The sequence below is a fragment of the Meleagris gallopavo genome, chromosome 7 (genome assembly GCF_905368555.1).
Source record: "Meleagris gallopavo chromosome 7, MGAL_WU_HG_1.1, whole genome shotgun sequence".
NCBI classification, from domain to species: Eukaryota; Metazoa; Chordata; class Aves; order Galliformes; family Phasianidae; genus Meleagris; species Meleagris gallopavo.
The window spans coordinates 2147494-2174188 of NC_139410.1; the positions used below are offsets into that span (position 1 = coordinate 2147494).

Sequence of the window (26695 nt, forward strand, 5' to 3'; positions counted from 1 at the left end):
TTGAAACCGGACATCTATGCAGTCATCCTACAACTTAACTTTCAGTTGCGAGACTGATGTACCTTTGAAATACAAGCATATAAGTTAAAATAGTTACAATTCATTATCAAACATGTAAATTCCCTGGTCTGTCTCGAGTTGTTGGGTATTTTTTTAAGTACTTAAATAAGCTTGTTTTTATGTTAACGAAATTATGGAAACCATTATCTTTAGCTTATAAAATCTAAAAGTTAACTTGTGTGTTATTATACGAGCTGGGAAGTCAAGTTGGTGTGTATGAGACAAGTGACTTGGAGAGAATAAATGTATTTAATAGCATGCCATGGAAATGTGACCCTACAAATGGAATTAGATTGCTTGTGTCTGTTGGCATTTTTGACAGTTGGTGTTATCACTCGAATTATGCAGACATGGTGCTTAATGTTTACAGTAAAATTGCTTACCCAAAACTGAATTTCATAATTATTTCTACTCTTAACACTGTAATAAAAAAAAGTTGATCTTCCCTTCCAATTGCATGGCAATTTTTTCTGCATTGGAATACTTGAATGCTGCTGGTGAATCATATGGCCAGGGACAAGTAGCCTTGTCTGGAGTGATGCTAGCAAAAAGCAATTGTTAGCTGAAGCAATTGCAGTATTTCTAACTCAAAACATTCAAGCAGCACTAGAAATGAAAAAGTTGCTTATTTAAAATGATAGTTAGCTGTTTTGAAAATATAATGTAGAAGTTGTAAATAGCTCTTCAGTTACAGTGCAGCTATTGACAGTGCAGCTCTTGTTAGTTTCATTTAGCACCACAAAATGGCACCAGATGTGTCAGTTCTGAAGAGGCCCAGCATATGTTCTTGAGACAACATAGTCCTTGCAATGGACCAAATTTAGAAGTTTCACTGCTATCAATTAAACTGCCAGAGAGCTATAGTTAATCCCTTAATAACTATTCTTAGTCCGCTCTTCAGATGCAGCTTTTTAAACTCAAACTAAAAATACTAAGTTGAGTAACTTATGATGCATTTTGTTGATTCACATCCTGATTGTTTTGCTCCTTTCTTAAAGGAAATGGGTAATGAGTATGAGAGACATGAGATTTTTTTTTTTATGCCAGCAATTGTGTTTAATGTATTTGGCTCTAGCAGACCTCATTTCATTGCTCATACTAATTTTGCAGATTGGTAGCTCATCTTATTTCAGTAGCACTAGTGGTATGTCATCTGGAAGCGCAAAGCTGTATTCTTATGTGGATAAAATAACATCTTCCAAATGCTGTGTTCGGGTAAAACAGGTGTATTTCTTTCTTCTCTGCAGACAAAAATATCTGTCATTTCTGCCCTAAGCTGAGTGAGATAGTGTGAATTCACTTATGGTGGAATGGATGGGGTGGGTTTTCAGAAGAGAGCTTGAGGAAAAAGAAGTGTTGTAGTGTCATTTTATTTTCGAAGGGTTGGTGATTAGTTGCAATTGTTATGGTGATGTTCTGTAGGAATTTTACAGATATAAGTAAGATATATTTTTAATGGCTGTATGTAGCATTTCAGAGATATTATTTATGTTTCTTAATAGGACAGCTCACAATTTATTTCTGTCCTTAAGCTGACCAGAGTGGTGACTTGAAAGGTAACCTGTAGTTAAACTTCTGAGTGGTTTCTCGACTGACTTAATTTTCCATATAATTTTTTCTCATGTGGAGTATTGTCCTAGTCATAACAAAGAAAATAACAACAGGACATAGTCATGCAGATAACATTTGTCAAACAGAGAAATAAAAATAGGAAATGTTAATGCAAAAATGGTTTTTGAAGTGTATTATTTACGGCACATTGATAGTAATTAAAGCAGACCTCTGAAGAAACGTAAGGTTGACAAAAGCTGTTCTAAGGAATTGGATGAGAGATGCCTTCTCTTGTGGGTGGAAGGATGCTCCCTTATTGTACCATAACTGCTAATTGCCCAGAAAAGTGCAAGAGAAATATTAAGCAGAGAGTGTATGGTACATGCAAGGTGAAGAGGCAGTGAGGTGACAGGGTTCTACTTCACTTCTTACTGTAGGGCAATTCTTTCCAGCTCCTCTCTGGCATGCCTTTGTGCAGGACACTTTATCCAAAGGCTTCTTTCTAATAATCGTGCAGCATTGCCCTTGAAATTCAGGTTCTGATGTCTCAAATCAGTTTCTAATAGTATTTATTTTTAATTGTATTTATAATTGCTTTTATCAATGGTGATGAGTTTTTGATGTAATTTGCTGTTTATACTGAAAACACAAAGAAAGCTTTAATAACTAAGTATGCTTATGAGGAAGGCAGAAGGAAGCAATGCCTACTGCTATCTTGCTGCAGAGTAGAAAATAGGGGCCTGCTGTCATTCTGTGAGTTAGTATGTGCTTTTTCCAACAAGCTGCCCCACTGCTGAAACCTTGTTACAGTGTTGAAAAGGAAGAGTGATGAATAGCTAGATGAACTATCTATCCTTAAACAACTTAAATTGTAGTTTAAGCTTGAAAGAAGTGTTTGGCTTCTAGATGACATCTCCTGAAAAGAGTCTGGATCTTGACAGCAAATAATAAGAAGCATGCAAAATAAATGCTATCTTTTTTTAACTCTACATCAACTTGATTTTTATTCCTGGTTAAAAATATTTCCTCTGACAGTACTAATAGGCTCAGAGTTGGAATGTAAATGCAAAAATTGTTTGTGATAGCTTTTAATGTCTAATTTGCTTTCCAAAGGCATGTATTACTTTTACCTGCTGTTGCTTGTTTGCTTAGCTGTTTTGCTAATTATGAGTTGAAATGGCTGCCAGAAAGAGATTAAGACGTTATACGTACTTTACAGACTTGCTTGCAAGCATGGTTACTGATTTAAATTTCTTTGCTTTGTATTATAAGAAATTGTAAGTCAGATTTAGGAGTCTTAAAAATTGACAACAAATGGGAAATGGATTTCAAAATTTACCAGTTCAACTGATTGATAAAAACAACAAAATTAATAATAAAAAGACAAAAAGAATGAGTCTTGAATCCTCAAAAGTGGAAAAAATTGAGCTTATTTTTTTTAGGAAGTTTTGTGCCATAATATTTGTGGTCATTTTTAAATATTCCAACTATAGTACTCCATCCATGATCTATTTTTTCTTTATTTCCTTCTTTCAGACATAGTTGTGGAGAAGCAGAGCCACTCTGAAATACCTAACTGCTTTGGAAGGAACATAAATGATGACAGATGAAACTGTTTTGAAAAATGAAAACTGCTTATCTGTCATTGCTTAAAAAAAAAAAACCAAACACCTGGTACACCATAAAGGATTTTTTGTACACTGAAGTGAATATATGTAATTGCTGACTTTTGATTGTCTTTGAGCTTAGACTAAAGAACCCAAGGCAACCTGATTTTTCAGGAGCTTACAGCACTCCCCAAAGTGAAGTAATTAGATATGAGCAATGAAATCAACTTGTCAGATCTTTCTTAAGTAGGGTGCAATGAGGAAAGACTTTCCTGAGGTGGAAAGGAAATGATTGACACAGATGAACTAGTTTTGATCTAATTTTCTGAAATGCAAACCAAGAAGCATCATTACATGATATTGTGATTAATAGCTACTCAACAGTTTTGGATTCTTTACTGGAACAAAATAAGTTATTTTGATGGAATGGGAAATTTGGGCGTAGAAAATGACTGTCTTGCTTACCATTCCCAAGTTGATATTTAGAACTACTGTTTTAATAATAGTTTTCTTAAAAAAAAAAAATCAATTACTCAATATTTCCATGACTACATATTCTGCAGTTGCTGTGAGATTACTAGTAACTTATTTCCCTTTCACCCTCAAAACCCTGTGCAGTCTTACTTCCAGACTGGATTAAATGGAGAATGTCTTATTAGACTTCGATTGTCATGGAAAGTTGATAAGTCTTGAGACAGGTGAAGAGTAAAACTAGGAAGCTAAGCTTTAGGAAAGCTCAATTCCAACTCTTCAGGGAGCTAATAAACAAAACACCCTAGAAAACTGTGCTCGTGGGGAAGGGCGTAGAGTAGAGCTGGCAGATATTTAAGGAGGCTTTCTTTGTGGCACAAGGGCTCTGCATCTCGATGTGTAGCAAGTCGGGAAAGGAAGGCACTGGCATGGCTGAACCCAGGATCTGCTGGTCAAACTGAAGAGTGAGAACGCACAGGCAGTGGAAACAAGGAAAGGGAAGAGTTTAAGGAAGCTGCTAGGCTGGGTAGGGATGCAGTCCTGCTGCTCAACTCCGGTGGTGAGACCTCATCTGCAGTACTGTATCCAGATGTGGAGTACTCAGTACAGGAGGGATACAAGCCCATTGGAGCATGTCCAGAGAAGGATCACAGTAATTAGCCATAGAATAGAACACCTCTTAAATGAGGACAGGCTGAGAGAGCTGGGGAGGTTCATCCTGGAGAAGAGACGGCTCCGAGGTCATCTGATAGCAGCCTTTGAAGTATCTACAGGGGAGCTACAGGAAAGAAGGGAAGGCTTTGAGCAGACTCAGAGAGGTGGCAGGATACCACTTTCTTTCAGTCCTCATAGTATGAAGTAAATTAGGCAAATTAGGTCCCTTCCTGTTCAGTACTTCACTCCAGCAGTCACATGAATGTGTCTTAATAGAACATACAAATCTAATGGGAGGTTTCTGGTGAAGCAGTAGCTTTTATCCTTCATGCAGAGAGATGCCTAGCAAATGACTGTGCAGCTGCTGTAACCTCATTGTTCAGGCCAAAGGGTTTCTGCTTAGCATGAAACTTGATTTCCGTTCGTCCTGTGCATTTTCTGGAAAACTTGGTTCAGAAACAGAAAAAATATTTTAAATGTTACAGTGCTTAAGAAATATATATGAAGTTAATTTTGGAGAAGGCATAATCTGGAATGTCTTAGCTTATTTCTTTGCTGGCTTCCTTTTATTAGCATTGTTGGGAAAAGACTAGGAAAGGGGAAGAGGAGAAGGAGCTGCATGCAGCAAATTTATGTCTGAGAGAGAATGATTAAGCTGTGAAATAAAAACAGCTCCTGGGCCACCACTGCAAAGTAAGACATGCAGTCCCAAGTAGGGTTACATAAAGGGGACTATGGGCTGCTGAGGAGTGGCCTGAAGAAGAAAGGAGAATACTTGGCTGTGTGATGAAAAGGGGCAAACTCAGGTGTAACTATTGATGGGATGATTTATTTCATGTTTCCTATTTCCACTAACCTGGCTGAAATCATATTCCCTGGAATTCACCCTTGTTTTTATGTACTGAACTAGGTACATGCCTGCATGGGTGTAGTGAAGTCCTGGTTCTGTTGGCTCGGGTTTAATTAAGGGAGATGCACACCTTCATTTTTGCCCTAAATCCTCTTACTTGTGTTAACTTATTTGTCTTACTTTCTGATCCAATCCCTTCTAAGCTGGGATGTTAACCCCTGACCTGCTATTTCCTTCATCTTCTACTGTGTTTCACCATCTGGTGCAAAATACAAACTAGCAGGAAGTTATAAAATTGCATTTCTGTTGAAGTGACAAGTTTTAAAATGCTACTGCGTTGTTTACTAAAGGACAGGACAAAAGTTAGCTGCTTTTGACCAGGGTCACTAAGCTGTCCATATGCCTGCCTAACCCTGCGGGACTTCGGTTGCACAGTTCATAAAATGAAATGTCTCATTTGTGGAAGTAATTATCACAGCAACAGGAAACTTAGGCCTGATATAACATGACCTGGGCTTATATTCCCATACTGTTAGTAGAAAAATTATAAAGAAGCGATATTACACATTCAGCAGCTTACTTCCTTTATGTTATAAAGATAAACCTTATGCCTGGCAAATGCTGAACTACTGTGGGATGAGGCAAGTGGGGGGAAAAAGACTCTGAACAGAAATCTGAACTTACTCTTTGTAATCAAGTGGGACTGAAGCTTGAGGAGCAAGAGGCTGTACCACATACACACATGCTCTGTTTCACGTAAAGATCCACTGAACCGCTAAGCTTGGCACTGACCCTCTGGCAGGGGTGACTAGAGGAATTGAGGTACGAAGCCACAGTTGTTAGCTGCTCTGGATCTCAGATGAAAGTTCTGTACTATGAGAGCAGCGAGGTACTACAACAGGCTGCCCAGAGGGGCTGTGGATGCCCAGTTCCTGGAGGTGTTCAAGGCCAGACTGCATGGGGCCCTGGGCAGCCTGGTCTGGCATTAAATGGGGGGGTTGGTGGCCCTGCATGAGGCAGGAGGTGGGAGATTAATGGTCCTTGAGATCCCTTCCTACCCTGGCCATTCTGTGCTTCTGTGATGTGGAGCTAAGCACTGAGCTAACATGAGCCCAAAGCCAACCAAGTTAATTAGTCTACTGGAATGTACTGTATTTTTTTTGCTATTTCAAAATGTGATTTGGCCTATAGTCATTAAAAAAAAAAGCACACCATGAAAATGAGCGATCATTCAAGAAGTGCTGCAGCTGTAAGAGTTTATTTTGCTCTTGACAAATGTCTGTGTAGCATCTGTTAAATTTAATGAGAGCTACACAGGTAAAATGATGACTTGCTTTAAAAAAAATGTTTTTTGTTTGAACACTAGTGATTGAATTTGCCAAGCCTGCACTGCTGGCTTTTCTACAAGAATGCAGGCAATCATTAAACTCTTAAAATCCTTCCCTATTTGCATAATGGGTGCAGAAGATTGGACATGTAAAGAATTGCACTGATTCTACTTGATTTTTACAAATGTTATATAATTAGTCATTAGTTTCTTAAATAGACATATGCTATCACATTGCATAGAAGCTATGGATTCCTTAGTGTTAATGTGGGAAAGTAACTGGATGGGTCTTTGGGCAGCCTGGTTGAGTATTAAATGTGGAGGTTGGTGGCCCTGCATTTGGCAGGAGGGTTGGAGATAAATGATCCTTGAGGTCCCTTCCAACCCTGACTGCTCTGTGATTCTGTGAATCCATTTCTAGTCTGTCTTTAAAAGTACGCTTGGTTTTACAGTCATCCTGCAACAGTACTACAAAGTTATGGAAAGTTGTTCAGTGAGGACTTGGGGCTATAAAGCTAGATGAATATTATTGAAATGTTTTAGGCTTCGTAGGATCCACGTCAATTTCAACGTAAAAAATAGGTAAGGTACTGTAATGTGTTCTATATATTTGGTTTGACTGTGTACTCTGGTAATCATCAGAAGCTCGAGTTTCAATACTACTCAGAGTAACTTTCTTGGTTATTTATTGGGGTCATTTTTCTCTGCCAGCACAAATGTAGCATTTGTCTTTGCCTTTCTCTGACCTCTGTTTTCATAAAGAGTGCTCAGTGCTGACTTAATCTGGCTGTGTAAAAGTGACAGGAAAGAAAAATTGACAGTAGACAATTTCAAATTGTCCTTAAATGGATTGAGCGGTTTTACTTGGTATCTCCTTTCTTGTAGAAATAAATGGTCCTTCTGGTACAGTCTACATGATAAAACATATAGAGTTTCGAACATGACGATAAGATGTGTGAGAAAACACATGCTAATAAAAATTTTGAAAATAATCCAGCTTCACATGAATGAAGATAACATTCTCAATTACGTATCCATTCTTTTGTTTCATTTGTAGGTATTTTAACTTGAGGTAGCTTTTTTTGGTAGCTCAGATACTTGAGATCTTGGGGGGAAAAAAAAAGCATGATTCAGTTTTGCTCATGTTTATACAGGCTTGTTCTCTGCCAAAGAAAATATTCATTTGTGTGCCACCCTCACTAAGCATTTCCTTTTGTCTGTGGGTGTAAAAAATTTAGTGTGGTCTTCTGTGGTGGGTTGTAGCATATACCTAAGGTAATGTGCTCATAAAGTTCCTTGGTTTAGGTTTAGTAGTAAATGCTTAAATAGCCATTACAGTTCTATGAAAGTAAGCCTACTGCGCTCTCATTTGCTTTGCCTTTTGTTGCCACAATTTCTTTGTCACTGTTGACACAAAGAGTCTGAATATGGCCTACTGGTTGCATGCCTTTGAACATGGTAGAAAGTCATTTTCGAGGTTGTACATAAGCAGTTCAGCGGGCTGATTTTTCTTATAAAATTAGGATATCTAACCTGCTGTGTTACAAGCCCTCTCTGAATATGTCCCTCTTTGACTAGAGGCTGATATATTACTGCTTTAAAAAGGTTATTTCTTAAGGAGTCTGTGAATTCTCTTATAGAGAGTAAGTTCTCAGGTGTCACAGAGGGAACATAAGGACTATTTCTGTTTTGATCTTCTCTCCCTTTCATTTTCTGCTTAGTAGAGTAGTCTCACAAGATAATTCAAGACAGCCTGGTTTTCAAAAAGACTGAAATGATAGAGATTAGTTTAATCAAACCTAGAAAAAATCATGAGTGACCAAGCCCTAAGAATATTTGAATAAATGCTGCTGACTTGTGAAGACTTAACCACGTTCTTCAGTCAGTATTTGTATGGAGCCCTACTAACTTTGCTGGGGCTCAGGACTGTTTTGACAACTACTCCTAAGAGACTCTTGCAAGATAAGGCTGAGATTATTCAGTGTTTGCTTTTCCTTTGGAGAAACATTGTTGCAGACTTCTTAAATCCAAATAAATGACATCAAGATTTAAAATGTAAGATTTTCCTTTATTCCCAGTAGAATAGGGCTGGTCTTGCATACCAATCTCTTACTGTTACATGTAATGATAAGAACAGTTCAAGAAAGTGGTTGAAAAATGCAGAGTTCTTATTCACTCTTTGTATGTCAGCTGCCATGTTACCTACTGGTAATTGTGTAAACTTAAATATTAACTTAATTAAAGCTTAAATTCTAGTTACAGAACCATAGAATCACCACGGCTGTATAAAACCTCCCAGATTATGTAGTCTGGATCTTCACTTAACATCAATATTTCTCCACTGACGATTTTAGATAAGCTGTTTCCTTATTAACACTAAACAAGAGCATCTGTTGTATTCTCTTTGAAAGCGTTGTTCACTCAGAAATTGTGCTTTGATCTTTGTAGCGGGAGAATTTTTGTAGTGGAGAATGTTGGAAGTACATCCAAGAGACTGAAATAATTTTTTCATGTGTATTTTATACAGAGTATGCGAGATGTTGAAATAGAAGCAGAGAATAGTCAACCATAATAAAATACTTTTGGTATCCTAAATTCAGTGCAACATCAAGTATGTTCTACCAAATAAAGTGAAATAATCATTTCAATAGTAATGCATAAGATTTTTGGTTATATCATAATCGAAACAGTAAAACGACATGAAAAGTCTCTAATAAGTGTAATTACATGATATATAACATGGAATTAACTCATACCTATGCTGCTTAGTTTTCTTTTTGCAAATGTGTTTGTGTTTGAATTAAGTGAACTAATTCAGGTGAATTAAACTAAAGCTTAGGCAACTAAAATTTGAGTATTTGTGACAGTTCAGTTTATAAAGGAGTGAATATGGAACGAAGTGGGCGCAAAGTATTAAAAATATGGTGTATTTTTTATCTGCCCCATGACCTGAAAAGCCAGGGCTGTGCCATTCACTGAGCAGGGGAGGCTTGGGTGGGTGGGCATGCTCATCAGTTTGCCAAAGAACACTGCTGGAGATTAGGTCAGCAGTCTGCGTGGAAAACAGATTAGGTGGTAGTAAGGGGCACTGAAAGGTATCTGCAGGCTTCACCCTCATCTTGTCTTGGGTACAGGAAAGTTTGCAGGCTTTGCACTTTTCACTGATGTGAAGGTAAACTCATTTTCTGTAAGATTCAAGGAAGAATTTACGTGACATGCTGTAGTATTTTATTTGAATTATTATTAATATAATATAATATTATTATATTGAAGTATTTGAATATGGATCCTTTATGCAAATCCTAGTATGCAAATTTCTAGTAAGAGCTCCAAGTCTTTTGAAAGCACCTGAGAAATGCGGAGAAAAGACTGATGCTGTCCCTACGCTGTGGGATCTGGTTTATATCATCCTATTGCTGAGTTGAAGGGGCTTGCGTTACAAGCTAAGTTTGTGGTCATGTGTTGCAGTGCTGTAAAACTGAATTTAGCCGCTTGAATTACCAACAGGAGTTTGGAGACGGTTTGTGAGTTCGTACCTATCACAAGAAGTTTAAGCATGTTTAATGAGAAATAAGACAAGTGTCTGAGGAAATGTGAAATGGTCTCTAAGCATGAATAACTACTTCGTAACATCTCAGGATCATCTCTGAAAGGCCATCAAGCTGGTTTCCTGCAATACTTCTTAAAATCTAGCAGTTGTAGTAAAATAAAGCACGTCAGCGAGTACAGAAGGTGTATATTCTCCTTGAACAATCTGTTTCAGCCCATTAACCAGACAAAAATCTGCTTGCTGATGGGCCATAGCTTTGAAAATAATCCTATCTCATGGTTAGTTCTGGCCTAAAATTCCTAAAAAGGCTCAGTTAACACTTCTTCACAGCAAAGATGAAGTGTAGACTTGATGGATTTCTTCTGAGTAAATTATGGTTCCAATTACCACTTAGTCTTTAAAAACAATGGGAGATGTGCTTCACATATGCATTCAAATCCATATGTAATAAGAGTCATAAATGCAATAGAATATTGGAAAGAAGACAGAATGAAAAGGAAATGGACAAGTAAAGGAGGCAGAATGAACCTTTCTTTTTAATCTGTTTTGCATTCTGTATTTGAGTCTAGCATAAGTAACCAGGCAACTGAACTCAAATTTATTTTGTGTTGTCCTGGCCTTATAATTGTAACGATGACATCAGTGCTCACACTGCTAGACTTAGAGCTCTTAGGTGACTTTTTTCTATCCTAGTATTAGCTTTGTGCGAGTATGATGCATAAACTGAAATCTTACGTCCTTGCTGTACACAAATGATGATTCCTGTATTTGTCTCTCTTCTCTACTACTTCCTTCTGCAGCTGTTCCTATTTATTTTTCTTACGTTAATTATATTTTATGGTGTTGATCTTGACATAGTTTTCTGTTCTTTTTTTTCCTTCCTGCTTTGGCATGATAGCTTGCTTTGGTGTGGTATCAAGGATAGCTGCCTAAAATATTGGGGTTTTTTTCTTTTGACCTCGCAAAAAGCAAAATAATTCCAATAAAATACCTCGAGCAAGCTGAATTCCTTTTGTCAATAGAGCTCAGGCATTTCCCAGCATTAGAGTTAAAATGAAATGCTCGTAGACTTACTGGGATTGGGGAAAAAAAAGAAGATAAAAAATGGAGACTTTCTGGCAAATGTAAATTAAAAACGTAATATATCAAACATTCACTAAACATCTGCTAAGATTTTTACATAGGAAACAATATCCTGTGTATATGGATCCCTTCAGTCCTTCTTTATTGCCTGCGTAAAGTTGCAGGTGCTTTGTTTCACATGGCTGTATGTGTTGTTCCTAAGCAGAAAAGAATATGGTTTTATAGAGAAAAGAAGAAATCTTATACTCTCTGGCCCTTTTCTTCAGTGTGTCTCTGCTGAGAAGAGAAATTCTACTTGGACTTTTCTCCACTTCTGGCATGCCAATGCCCCATCTGCTTGAGATGCTCTCTCCTGCAGACCACCCATTGCTTCCTGGTCAATAGCAGACTCAGCTTGAAACAAATGATGAAAAAAAACTCGTTTTAAAGCTAACAGAAAAATTCCAGTACATTTGCTTAGGCTGGGGTTTATATAATTTGGCATTTCAATCTATAGAGCAAGAAAAGCTTTCCTTGGAGCATAATCTGCGTTTTTTCCTTCAAGATGAATTTTAACATACATTAACTGTGATTCAGAAATTCCCCCTGGAGCACAGTTGTTTCTTTAGCCATTCTCAAATAGCATCTGTAGGCTAACTCTCTTAATCAGCATATAGTATGTACCATTTTTTTCAGCATCTTTATTTTGCTAGGAAACAAGTTGCATCTTGGGAGCAGTATTGTGTATGTAAGACCACGTCTTGAACTTAACACTTGTTATGGTTAGCAGGAATTTGGCTACGGGCTTAAATGCTCTGTTTTGCAGGTATGCCTCAACTAGATGACTGTTGGCATTGGATATTCCACAGAACAAACTGTAAAGGTCAAGGTCAAGAAAGTATATTGATTACGAAAAAGAAAACCATTGCCTAGTATATTTATAGAACTTTGGTTCAATGTTAGTTTTGCAGCCAGTGTTACGTTGGTTCTGGAGACCAGAAATGAAAACCGTGCGCTCTTCTTAACAAACAGAAACAGTTAAAATCAGGAGGACTGAGCACAGATTCAGGCAGGATGTTGTGATAATCTGGCTGTTTTGCTTCTGGTAGCTGAGGACGCACACTCTTAGGTCTGTCGCTTGCAAATAAATGCTAGTGAATATACAGTTCCATCTGTATGCAGTTTCTGATAAAGGTATGCGGCAATGAGGATTTAATTGAACTGCACATGATCTTGCCATCTTTTCACCGAGTTGGTTAATAATGCTCAGGTGTCTTGAGAACAATTTCAGTAATGTTTTCGAAAAATGAAATCTGTGGTGATTTCGTGCTCTTAATAAATGTTACAGTCTAAAATTGAACAAGGCTGACAAAATGGCAGAATAAATGCATAAGATTTTAACTGTGTAATTAGTTTATGTATTTTATACTAGACAAGCATAGTATATAATGTATTAAAGGAATGATATGTCTTCATTTCTTAGTATAACAAATCATCAAAGACCCACGTGAAACATTACAGCAGTTCTTGGGTCTGCTACAGGGTCTGACTGACAATAGAACCAAGTAGTTACATACCTAGACACTGTTTGTTTTGTTTTTCAACAAAGGAATGTGTGAAATGAGAGAAAATAAGATAACTTAATTACTGTGGATGAAGTATTGAAGTGATGACTTAAGTGCTTTGAGACCTTGAGCATGGACACAGCTCCTTACCAGCCTATTTCTGAAATAGAAGAGGGTAGAAAATTAACTTTCAGCCAAAGTCATGCTTACAGTCCCATTGTTTTAACTGAGACCCATGGTTAGAAAAATGATGGGCCTTCAGTAAAGGAAAAAGCTCCAAGTATCTCACTTAGCTCACTTGGGATTCCTAGGTAAAGAAACTTTATATTTAGAATGGAAAAAAAAAAAAGATGAAGATCATTGGTGCCTGTTTGAATTGCGGATTAGCGTTTGCCCTTGCTATTTAAACACGTAGCTTGATGTGTGTATATTTTTACTTAATTTGTTTAAGTTCTAAGGAAGAGGAGAACTAGATAGACAATGAATTTGTAATAAACGCTGAAATAATGATGCCATTTTTCCTGTTCTAGGTAAAAAATAGTCTTTTTTTTTTTTCAAGAAGCACTTCGTGAAGATTTCCCTTAATTATTTCTGATCTTTACCTTTTACTAATGTTGAGATTAATTTAACTGAGGCATTCTGAAGGAGAGGCTGCCAGTGCCAATAACCTTACATAGCTTATTAGGTTTGAACTTGCTCATAGCAAAAACAAACTCAAAATGACTGACATAATCCAAGACCTCACACAGTTTAACAGATAAAAGCAAAGTATCATCCCACTTCCCTAAATTAAAACTAGCTGTGACACAGTTTTACGTGGTTTAAGTGTAAGCAGGAAAGAGATCTTTATTCCCTCTTCTCCACAAGGACTTCAGTTCAATTTCTTTTTAAACCTCCCCACCCAAAAGTTGATGGGAAAATTCTACTGGAAACAGGCAGCAACATAGCTGATGTAACAGTATTTATTGTTTCTAGCTGATAGTAATTTTTTCTGTGGATTTTTGAGCAGGGAGACTGGAATCTTGAGCGAGTACAGTTTGGATTTTAGTATTTCTAAAGATCCAAGTTAAAAGTAGCATCATTCCTTCATTTATATTGCTATTTTTTTTGCAGTATCCCATTACATTTTCTGATTTTTAAATGAGAGATTTATTATTTACTTTGTGGAAAACTAATGTAAAACAAAAGAACAGATTCCCTCTGCAGTAAAGAATTGTGAAAGTACAATGTGAACACGCTTCAGAGGAAAAGAAAAATTTTACTCTTATATCTGATTTCAGTCAAGTTGATTTTCATGGTTAATTTTAATAAGACTAATATTTTACACTGACTATATTCTAAAGTTTAAAAATGGTGCTTGTCTTACTTTTTTGGTTAATTGTGTTCCAACAGCTATTATTCAAGGTGGAAATTTCTAAGAGTACTTACCATGGGTTTAACTACCTAGGTAAATTCTGATAGTAACTCTCACATTGACTTAAGCTTTATTTCAAAAGCAACGCTTTTGAAAATGTTTCTCATTCTTGAATAGATATTCTGGACTCAAACTGAGCTTGAACTTCCCCACTTACATTAATTTCATGTTGCTACTAAAAGTACAGTCTGGCACTACTGTAGCAGTAGATTTTTATTTATGAATAGATTTTTATCAGATGTGTACATATGAATTTAAAATAGTTCTATATGCGGTGTATGTGAGAGTTCCTTATATTCTACTGAATAGAATGAGCTTTTCATGGATATTGAAATTGTAATTGCTCAGATGTATATATACTCTGAAAGAAATGAAGATAATTACTTTTTTTTCCTGTCCTGACTTGGAGGTTTTGAAACATGTAAATAAAATGCATGTGATTACAAAGATTTTTGAATCCTCAAAATTAACTAACTGTATTCCCTAGCTTCATCTATCACTCCAAGTGTGCTTTGGATATGAAATTTAACTTTGAACGTTATGTATGATTTTTAGCCCTACTCATTGGCTAAAACGTAGGAGTTGATATCAATGGACTGGATTTTAGGGAGTATTTAGCTTGATCTTTCTTCAGGTTACTGCATCTGGAAATTTCCAGGAGCATCCCAGTTTTGGGGACAGTTGTCATTCCATGAAGACATTTCAGAGCTTACAATGAAGGAGGCAGATGCTTTTGTGGCTGCTGTTCCCTTCGTCTGATATAGAGACCCCTTGTATCTTAAAGCATTTGGTTGCCCTTGAGTGAAGGAAGCATTGGAAATGGGTCTTTTAATCATTTAACTTCATTTTTCTTTTATCTCCTGGGAGTCAGAAATCAACCATAAATCAGTAGCTGTGAGCATCCCAATCGCGGAGCATTTCCAACTGGTAGAAGGAGCCTAGTTTTATGGCTGTGTTTCCAGATCAGTTGTCTACTGAGACACAGTGGAAAGAGGATAGTTCTTAACCCTACCATTCATGCAGTATCTCTGTCTACTAAATTTGCTTTAGTTGTCTGCTTGATGTTTAATATTTAACAGTGGGTAGATCCAAGTTAGTTGGAGGGGAATTTTTTCCAAGAGGCAGATATCTGGATTATCCTCTCAAGCACTTTCATCCTGTATAGGTTTTCTTTCCAAGGATAGACATGAGAATAAAAATGAGCTCCAAAAATATATATCTGGCTTTACTTCTACTGAATGCATGACCTTAGCGTAGTTTGTTAAATTCCACATTCCTCTGCTCTTACAGAATCCTAGGAAATATGGAAAAACTGAAAAATGGTTGGAGAGCAGTTGTTCCATAAATATACAGTGTTATTTTATGCAGTGTTGGTTTCTTCCTTACTGAGACAAGGAGAGGGGAGGTGTTGCTGTGCATACTTCGAATTATTTATCTGCCCACTCATAATTGTTTAGCCTGACTCTTACAATGGTGCTAACTAAACAATTTCTCTCACTTGTACCCAAAGTAATGCAATCATATATTTTAGGCCTATAAATGTACTTGTTTAAATGAAAAATGATGGGCTTAATGACGAGAGCTGTGATGCTTGTAATAAAATTCAAAAGCTCATCAAATGTACAGATGTAGTGAAAGGAAGTATTTATAAGTAGGCACAGAGGGATTGATTTGCTAAATTATCAACATCTCTCTTCTCCATTGCTAAACTGTTATAATTATGTGGTATAATTTATTGGTGAGATCGTGGCAGAAATGGAAGTAAAGGATGACTTGAAGATATTGTCATAGGAATCTCTTCAAAGTGCTGACCTCACTGACTCTTCTAAAAAGAACTTGTACTTAAAATGGTAAAAGAGGTCTTTCTCATTCTTCCTTTCTCTCAGTGAACTGTAGAGAGGAAAATACCATCGCTGTTCTTGTGCAGTTTGTCTGAGGTAAGGAATAATGATGATAAGGCTCTTCTTCGTGCAAGTAAGCTAGGAATTTACAAACCTGTTGCAGACTAAGACTTAGGAAGCATCTTTTAACTAATTTTTAAGACAAAGCTACTAATGCTAATGGTAAGTTTACCAGTGGATAGACATGTCTGTAATTGAAGGGTAGTCAGTTTCTGCTGTAGTTTGACCATAGGCAGGGTGCAGGATTTTCAGCTGAGTTATCCGAGCAGTTGTCATCTTACTTTATAAGAAGTTGAACATGAATACCCTACAGTTAGTAGCACGTAGTTCAGAATTGTGCACAGTGATGAAAAACCATTAAGACAAAGACGTACACAAGGAGTCTTCAAAACACTGCCTGTATTCTCATCCTTTTTCCTTTTAAGTTATTAATACTAATATTCCTGTTTTTAAATAACAATAGAACACTTGCAGTTGTGGGAAATATTACAAAGTATTAGTGTGAAAATGTGCTCTTGCTCTTTTCTCATTTACGTAATGATGTTCTACCATGTGTAATTTTCATGAGGCGGTTTAGCAATAGCAGCTTGCTTGATTATGCCCTAAGCTACTTGTTTGCTATTTTCTTGCTGATGTGCATACAGATATGTGTGTAAGATCAGGTCTGAATCTATTCATAGAAGATCTGATGTTTCTAGCCAGCATCAGATAACAACAGCTTTTCAAGGGAAGTGTGGCTTTGATAAAGTATGACATGAAAAATGTCTGACGTGTGAGACCAGCAAAACATTGCAAATGCTCATGAACCTGTCAAAACTCAATTTCACCTATAAGTGGCCTGGCTAACAGATGCTAAGTTTTGTTTTGAGTTTCTCAGGTGATACTCACCAATGATTCTGCTTGCATTCCTTCAGTATTTCTCTCCCTTTCTTGAAGGTTTTGCTCCTGTGCCTTATTGTCTGTGGGATACTATGCTTCTGCAGTGGTTACTGTGTCCAGACTCAAAGTAAATAGAACTTGCTTTTCCGATTTTGTTGTGTTTCAGTGAAATAACTAATCTTTGGTCTTTCTATTGAGCAGACTTTATATGAAATAGCAGTTCTATACAAGTTCTGGTGTTGCCTTTTCTGGGTGCAGAAGAAAACTTGATAGGCTTTAGGCTTCTGCATGTCTTAGAAGGGTTAAATACCATTGTGATAAGCAGAGTGGGCCGCTGTTTCCAGCATGTACAAATCCTGGTGAAGAGATATACATCTCACTGCATTCATTTAGAATGGGATTGTTTCCAAGTGCAATGGCTGAAGTTTAAAAAACAAAAAATAAACAACAAAAAAAAAAAACAGAAAACAAAACAAGCTTCCAGCAGACAGATCTATATTTCCCTGCAACACGTATTGGCATTGGTATTCTTAGAAGTGGAGAGGATTAGTGATAGAGCTTCCTTTCCAGACCATCAACTCTGGGCAAAGAGGAAAATCTAGCATCCTACTCTCAGTTGCAGTGATCCACAAAAAAAGAGACTTAGTGCTCCTCTAGGATGCTAATATAGGGGCACTGTCAAGGACTAAATATCAGGTTGGAGGCCGGGTAGATTTCTGGTTGTCACTCTGTCAGGTGGAGAGATGAGGGAGAAAGCAGATAGGTGATCATTTTGACTGTCACTATGAAGCTTCAAGTGTAGAGCACCTTCCAGGGGTGCTCCCAGCTGGTAGGGCTGTAAATATAGAGTGCAGTAAACATTTCAGAAAAGATCATACAGAGCCCGATTGCAGGGGGAGGAGATGACCTAAAGGTTCCTGAATCACGCGGTGCTGATAGCCCCGTGGCCCCTCTCTGTAGGCTGAAATCACGTTTGCCAATACAGCTGGAGCGAGGCAGGGGCAGGTACCAGGGAAGGGAGGAAATCCTTCTCTCTCAGCGAGCTGGAAGGGATCAGGTTCCTAATAAGTGAATCAGCTCCTAGTGGGGCCGTACCCTTCAGTCCCAGGAAGTGTGCGGAGGGGAAAAGCAGGGCTTTATTCTCCTGGCAGCTTCTTACTGAATTATGCTTCACTTTCTTAATAAATGATTCTGACATAGCACACGCTGCTCAGCAGCAGGAAAATATCCTGAAAGTGTATTCTTAAGGAGAAAAGCTCAAGTAAGAGAGAAGGCAGCTCTGATTCGGTTATTTACCATCAATCAGATTCTTGCTTGGCAGGGAGTGGATGATTATGAGCCTGAACAAGCCGAAAAGGGGCAGGAAGAGAAGTGGAGGCAGCATTCTTCCTATTTAAAGCTGCATCCCGTGAAAAGAGCGCTTGCAGACTGCACTAGAGCTGGTGCTGGAAAAAAAGGGCTCTCAGACTTTGTCCCAGGACTGATGCTGAAAGACGGAGCGATTCCCCAGCTGGCTTCATGGTGCTAAAATAACCTTCCATTTCTGCACATTTTGCTGCCCAGGAGGATACATGTCTAATAGCTAGGCATGATGGCAACCAGGGTAGAAAAGAGAACTTTTTTCATCCTTGCTGCTCTATTAGGGCTATGTGTAACCATAAAAGCACAAGAAGAGGAAGATTATGACGCTGGTGAGTTTTTTTTCTTTCCTTTTTTTTTCTTTTTCTTTGTACGCTGAATGCTTATTGTGTTATTTCGTTAATGAGAGAAATGGAAAACTTCTTGGAGGATTTTTGGTTTATATGCTAAGATTGCTATTGTAAGGCTTGCAGTTCGGGAATATAATCAGAAAAGAGAAAGAGGTTTTAAAAGTTGGCGTTTTTTTTTTTTTCGGTATTCCCGGGTCTCTGTGTGCAGTCCCGTGAACACAGAGGAGAAAAGAATGATTAAATGCAAAATGCAGCTGTGGAGCACCCTGAAGTAAACCCTGCTGCCTAGCACAAACAAAACGGGGGGTTGGAAAGTTTGCAACAAAAGAAAGTACTTAGGATGAGGCTGAAGGAGGCTCCGGGGCTGGAGACCGACCAGAGCTGGGAGAAGTAAACACAGGAGCTGTGCAGGGTGGAGTCTTTTTGCTCCAAACGACGTCTGCTTTCTTACGTTCTTTGTTGTAAAAACCCAACAATGTCATTTTCCTTTCTTTTCTTCTCTTTTGTTTCCTTCTTTCTCCTCTTCCTTTGCCTTCTCTGTCTCCTTCCCCCTCTGGCCCTGGCTGCAGAGGCTGTTTAATCCCCAGTGACAGGCTGTGATGGAACACAGCCTTCCCTGCCTTCGTGCTTTCCCACCCTCTGGCTCACTTATCTGAACAGCGGAGGTTTTTAGCAAGCCGTCTTAAAGCGGGAGCTTTGGCCAGCTGTGTACCCGGCCTGTGCGACTTGAACTTTCTTAGGCTGTTCTTTATCTTTTCTGAAGTTAAATAACAATGTTTGTAGGGGAGAGGTTGCAAGAATTTGTAGTAACTGTTCTCTTTCATCAGTCTGAGTGCCTTGCTGTCTGTTGGTTTCCTGAAATGTGAGAAGGCCGACTGCAGGACAGTTGGTCGCTATTGTACTCCTGAAAATGCTTTCCAGGCTTCCTATGTGTTACTTTTTCGGATCTTTTTTGGAAAAGAAGCCAAACGGGCTACTTGGCCATACAGTGCAGTTCGTAATTATTATATTGCTTATTTGCAAGAGATTTATTTTTCTTTCAACTGTATGCATCTTGTAATGCCCTGCATCGCACCAGAGAGCGGGTTTCAAATTCTGGTGACTAACGCAGTGCAGTAGTTTGGAAAACTTTGTTCTACAAAGCAAGGGATACTCCTGACTTTGCATGAGTGTCTAAGAAGTCCCATAGAGGGGGCACTTTGTATAATCTTGGGAGTGCAATTCAAATACTTGCCATAAAGGGAGAGCCATAGCATAGATCTTTTCTTTCATACAAGAAAACAATTCTGAAAATATAGAGTTTAGATTGAGGGGGGTGGGGGAGAGGAGAGCAAAACAACAAATGCTCAAATGTTATGTGAGATGTCTGTGGGATGAAGTTATGTGCCATTAATTTGTTTATTAGATTTTTGCTATTATGGAAACTACGGGATGAGCCCATAACGTACCAACACCTTCTGGGATGTACTTAACATATGTTGATGGCTAAAGAAACTGAGAGGTACGTGGTAACTCAGAGAGCAGAATACACCGTAATAAATGAGTGACATGTGTTTGCTTATTTCACTCATTCACCTTCCTGTTTGGGAACTTAAATAGCTTTGGTTTACATGAGAAAGCTGTCTGTATGAGAAAGCTGGTTCTTCTATGCTCCATATATTAAAAATCAAATCATAAAAAGAAAACCAACTGTACTGTGAGGAGTGGGACACAATGAGGAGGGAAAGTGCAGGTAGGTCTGGTTTAAGTGTGTAAACAAGGGAGTTTCAATTTTGATGTAGTTCCTGACAGAAGCTCACAAATGCTGTTGAATGGGGAGGTTTGGGTCATTAGTTTGTCTTGGTTTCAGTATTAACCAACGCAGAGCAGTGCATGTTATATTGTGCTGCAAGTGGTTGCGTCTTGGCAGCTGCTGCACTTCTACCCATTCAGTTAGTCAGTGTCACTTGAATGTAGGTGCTGTGTTAAACTAATTTCAGAGGTATGTAGGGAGACAAGGATGACAGTTTAAGAAGCAAAAATTAGAAAAATTTATCAGTCTTGCAGAAGGTATGCTAAGTGTTATTATACCAGTCATTTTTCATACCAACACTGGAGGAAAAATGAGAAGAATAAGAAACTGGTTGTGTCAACCACAGTGGAAGAACGAAATAGCACAGAGTTGATCACAGCAAAGGTGAGATCCATGTATTGATAGATAAGTTAAAACAACAAAGCAGGTAAAATTGCTTTAAAAAAAGCATGCAGTATTACTGCTTAAAAATTTATTTCGGACAGTTAATTTGTGCTTTTAAGTAATGCCAGTCTCTATATCCACTTTTTTCCTCTTGGAACCGTTGCAGGTCGATCTGTTTTGCTCAAGAGCACTTGGCTGGCAGTACTGAGTAGTACACGCACCTGAAAATGCACATTCAGAACGTGAAGAACAGATACTTTTAAGTCTAGTACAGCAAAATTGGTCATTTTGAGTCTGACCACTTCGAATGTGCCCATTAAAAAATTACATGAGACTAAAGCCTGCCCTACAAATGCCTAGCAGTGAAAGGTCCGAGTTTTCTGTTCTTTGTAGGGGCCTGGGCAGGCTCAGAGATGGAATAAGTAACCAGAAGAGGGCTCAAATTGCAGTGTTGGAGCTCTGAATCTTTGAAGGGCTTTCCACACACACAGCGTTGCCTTACTTCTTCCTTTAGGATTCAGTATACAGGAAGCAACTAGCAGAAGTAGTACATGCTTCTGGGATCTTTTCCCACCCACTTGAGTGTGTAAATGCGATAGTTTTCTTCCAAGTTGTTACTTAAGAAAACTAGAAACACACTTCTAGAAGATCTGTTGGCGGCTTGGCTCGAGCAGCAGCTGCAGGAATTATCTCCTTCAAGAAGATTTGTCTGCAGAGTCCATTTCGGCTTACTGGTAGTGATCTAATGTCACTATCTCCTTGATTTCTCACTTCACTGCTAGACTTGTCATTAGATTCTCATTAGTTTCTGAATCGTGCTCTTTTCTGAAAACTTTGAGTTGATTTATTCTTCCCAGTCAGGCTCGGGTAGTGTCATCCCTACATCAGCTGAGATCAGCGTGGGCTCTAGTATTGATTCAAAGTATCTGAGCTAATTTCCTCTCGTTCCACTGTGTGAACAAGAACAAACAAATGAGGGTCATTCCCTCTGAATTCATGATCCTCTCTGACCTCTTTGAATTCATCAGGTCTTTCAATTTGTCTGGAAACCTTACAAAGGAGGAGGAGACAGAAACAGCTGAGCTGGTTGAATAGGGACTATTAAATATGTCCATCTACTCCTCCCTAATAACAGAGATAGTATCTTCAGGGGGAAATGAAGGTTAATGTGTTGCACAGTCTCCACTCTGTGACAGGTACTGGAAATTTGGTAACAGGTCTGCTATAGCTATGGAAAGGAAAAAGAATTATTGAGCACACCAGATGTTCTTGGTTTTCTCTTTGCTCTTTCAAACTTAAAAAGGAGTCCTCGGAGTTCCATTAGAAGAATGGTTTGAAAGAGGGGCAAATAGTCTGCCTTGATAACTCGCACTGTTTCAGTGAGGATCTCATAGTGCTTTGTTTTTCTTTTCCCCAAGTTCCTGATACCAAGATCACTTGCTTAAATGCATACCTGTGCATTTAGTGAGAATAAGTGTATATGTGTGTAGGTGTCAATGACTGTGGGTCTAATTTTTGCAGGTAACTGAAAAAATAAGAGATTATGGGTCCAGAAAAGCAGAAAATGTGAACCCATTACTTCTATTAACAAAAAAAAAAAAAAAACTAGCAACCCACAAAAAACAGTTCTTTGGGGGCTGACTCATGATGTGACTAGGGAATATTTGTGGTTGGTTCCCCTGCCTATGACTGTGTGGGGAAGAGAAACTTCCAGAGTCCTCACGAAGATTACTCTTACTCAGACTACACAAAAATTCTGCAATGCATATAAGTGAGGTCTTAAGCCATCTGTATCAGCTCATGTTCTTTTTTTTTTGGTTTTCCTTGGAGATTTTTTTGTGTTTGAAGAATTACATGCAATGGTTGTTAGTGTAGACATAGTTTTTGCCATGCTGTTTTCATTCATAGATGTTTTCACTGCAAACCAAATGGTCAATTCTTTCTCTCAGTCCTAACTCACGTTTTGGCACTCTCACAATTCATTCTGTGGTGAAGTCCTTTTATCTTTACAGTTGGTTTCGCTGTGATAACATTTTATTGGGTGATTTGTTCATGTAAAACACTGCAGGATTGGTTCTGTTTAGCAATATATATTAACTGAAAGCTAACTTTTTTGGTGTTGTTTATGTTAAGCTTCTAAAAAAACATATAAATTACAATTTATTATAGATGTGCTTAAGAAAATTTAGCTTAATAGCAGTTTTTAACGTTTGAATAGTATTTAGCCAGATTTGTCTCTGGGTTAGCTGGAAGTTATTTGACTTATGTGTGGTTAAAACTAGAGGTGGTGAGCTCATCAGATTACTTGGTTTTCAGTGTTTTGTGAGATGAGAAACACATGGGTTCTTCTGTGTACTTGTGGGGAAGCAGTTACTCTGAAGGCTAACCTTTATGCAACTCTACAGTCCTTTAAAAGACCCAAGCACATGCTTATGGCCTGTCTGCAACTATTTTTCCATATGCAGAGAAAGGCAATGAACTCAGTGCCAAAAAAATAATAGAGTAATAATAAAAAATAGTTGAAATGCCAACTGCAGGCATGTGATCTGTTTTTATATGTACACTGATAGTTTCACCCATGTTGTCTTTGTGACTCTGCTCATTTTTGTGTGCTCATTTCCTGACATTAGAAGAATTTCTGTGAAAAACTTAATTAGAAAGAAAAACTCCTTAAGTTGATCCAATGAATTCTTGATCAGACCTTGATCAGAGAACAAAGACTGAACTTACACTTTAACTTACTTCATAGACAAGTGAGCCTATCCTCATTGTAATGCATAAGGCAAAAATAAATTTACTTTATTGTAAATTGCAAAATTACTGAGATGAACAGTGCAGTTGTTGAGCTACTAGGAAGAGTTAAGCAGTGATACTGTCCACAGTAAGTAACATGTTTTCTACCTTATACACCTTCTCTGAAGCTAACTTTAGTGGGAAGTCTGTCCTTTTGGTCATGTTTATTTCTCTAAAGGAATGTGACCAAATCACAAATTCCTGCTTATTCTGTTTATTTGCTGTGGCTCATCCATGCCTATCATTTTGTCATAAGCTTCTTCACTTTGTAGTGCTAAGCAACATAAAGCCATTGGGGACTCCTTACTACTTCTATAGGATTGTAGTTAGATGTAGAAGGCACACAACTCCACCAGCCGTTGTCATGCTCCTCTTGTACTGCTCCCAGTGGCTGGCTGGGTCTTGATCTGTGTTCTTGCGTGTCAGCGATATGGATGATGGACCACATTCTGTGTAATTGCACTGACACATGGATCAGATGGACAGTAGGGAGGTTTGACTTGCTTGGATGACATTCAAAGAGAAAGTTGCAGGAAACTTAATTTTCCGAAGTCATCCAATATTAATTGCAATTGTCTACTGTAAGAGTACATGTGTCATTTCAAGAAGTAATATAGTGCTGGAGGTCCTGGAAGGGAAAACATTATATACTTTGCATGCCCTGTGATTGATGCATTTACAAAATACTAATCAACATTTCTGCACGCTTTGGATGTACTTCAAGTTAATAGTTTAAAGAGACCCTAATATTTAGACTTCGCTATTATTGATTGCACGGAAGGGCACTGGGGCCCTTTTGCTTCTAAGCATTTTAGCAGATTTTCATTTTGAATAATCAAGAAACAAATACGAAAACCTTCTGCAGATGAAGGAAAGTAGTTAACAGTATTGGGAAATCTCATCTCCTGTTGCTTTTTCTTGGTGATAGAGGTTTTTGATGCCATGATGCCTTAACACATCCTTGCTTCAGACCAAGAAAATAGTTGATAGTTCTGCATTTATTTCAAGTCTACGTTAGAAGTTTATTTTTTTATAGAAAATACAAATACTAAATATTCTGTGAGTCTTTCTAATGCTCAGATAAGATTGGAAACTACAAATGTTACTTATAGAAATACTGATAGTACTTTTTTCACTTGGATTTCTTAAGTTAACCGTGTGTCCATCTTTTACTCCTGAAGTGCACCACACTTCAGTCTCTGTATGGTTCCCATCTGCTTCACTGTTAACTTTGACTTGCAGCATAAGCCAGTGGAGAGGTTTAATGCCATTGGATTTGTTATTAAATTTCTCATTTCATAGGTTAATTTACATTTAAGAAAACAATAGTATGCATGGAAGTTTGGATGCTGATAAGCACTCAGTGCTGTGGTAATGAAAATCCCTAAACAGTTGCTTGCAGTTATCTTTCCTTTCCAGCAACCTACATTTTTTGTAGCCTGCTGTGCTGTCTTTTATTCTCGCAGTGAGAACAATTCCATTACTCTGCTCTCCCACCCGCGTTTGCTGTGGAAGGGTCATGTGTTATGTAAGCACGAAGACTAAGGAGGATTGTCAGAGGGTCAGCGGCGGTGTGCTGCTGTCTCATACAGGAAACCACTGTTCCTGCAGGCCCTTGAGATTCTGTTCGTATTAGCTGCTGAAGAACAGTCTACTCTCTGGAGGGCTAGGCTCACATTATTCCCTGACCATGCTACTGCCAATTGAGGGTAGGCAGGTTTGGAGTTGTGGAGAATTTGTTTTTCTTGCTTCGTCTAAATAGTACAGTGGGTAAAATGACATAATGGGGCTATTTTTGTACTGGAAAACTTCTACAGCATCTTCTGTGATTTTCATTTATAGCATAGCATGGATGGACTGGAGAATTAATGTGCATCTCTGTGTCCCAGTTCTTGGGATAATGGGGCTAAATAGAAACACAAACAACGACTCTGATACTGCTGGCAGGAATTCAGAGTTCTGGACGTGAACTCACGGAGAGTAGGAGCAAGAGTAAATGTTTCATTGAGGCCTGTTCCCTGCTGTGCAGTAGATGGCTGATGAGAAGGTCAATACATCTTTTCCCAGTAAAATACTTGCCGGCATCCTTCAGGAAGCTGAGAATCTGAAGTGAAAGATTAAAAGCATGTCAATGTTGAAAGAGAGTAAGGAGGTCAAATGTATCATCGTGAAACTATGTCTTGCCCCAATTGGTCCAAGATTAATATTGCGCTCTAAAATGACAATGAAAGTACAGGGAAAAAAGACAAGAAGAATTTGCTGCTTAGTTGGGAAAAACTTCCACCGCTTGAACCTGGATACCTTTGGGTGCCTTCAGAAGCTGTGCTGAGAGTTGGCTTTAAAGTTACCTGCCCTCTTCCTGGAGATGATAGTAAACCTTGATTGATTGATGTTATATTTCATCACTTTACAGTCCAAGGTCTCGTGTCTCCTGTTCTGTTAAATATCCCAGTAGGCCAAGGAAAAATGTTTGGGGGAAAACATTGAAACAGAAACAGCAAACAGAAGCTGTACTTGGTTGCTTAGCTGTTTTAGATTTAGCTTTGCTCAAGTTACAGGGTTTACCAAATTTTTTCATGTATGGAAATGTGGTGTAATGATTGCAATCCTGTGATGATTGTTTTCCTAATACATTGCTTCACATGTGCAGTGGCTGGGAAACAGCCTCTTGATTGAAATATCACAGCCAATTGAAATCTCGCTTTAAGACATCAGCTTTAAAAGTTAAGGTCCAATAAAAAGGAGAGCATTTAGTATCTGTAACCAGGCCTATAGAAACCTATCAAATGAGTGAGCTAACACGGAGGTTAACCACTGAGGGCTCCAGCTGGCAAAGCATGACTGCTGGTGCTAGCTCAAAGCTTTCAGGTGTCATTTCTACGTGGATAGACCATTTATTTGTTGGAGTTTAGGAAACATTACTGCTTGTTCATCATAAGTTTTGAAAATCTGTTAGATGTCAGGCGCGTGACTGTTGCTGCAGGGGTAATAGCTTTGTTTCTCTTTTTTTTTTTTAAAAAAAGGTTTTTCTCCAGATAGTTTCCAAATCTTACTGCTTGATGACTTCATGCTGTGTTGTTCATGTTGAAAAGCATTTCACTGCTAATAAAGCATTGGGTACTGGAA

General features: G+C 38.2%; 1 protein-coding gene across 1 annotated transcript in view; it reads left to right on the forward strand.

Annotated features, from left to right (window-relative positions):
- The first annotated feature begins 18030 nt into the window (after window positions 1–18030).
- The window catches only part of COL5A2 (collagen type V alpha 2 chain), a 96963-nt gene continuing 88298 nt past the window's right edge, over window positions 18031–26695 (forward strand). The window contains exon 1 of the mRNA XM_010713348.4: window positions 18031–18582. Within this exon, the coding sequence (XP_010711650.1) occupies window positions 18480–18582 (103 nt within the window). The 5' untranslated portion in view covers window positions 18031–18479. The remainder of the gene's footprint in view (window positions 18583–26695) is intronic.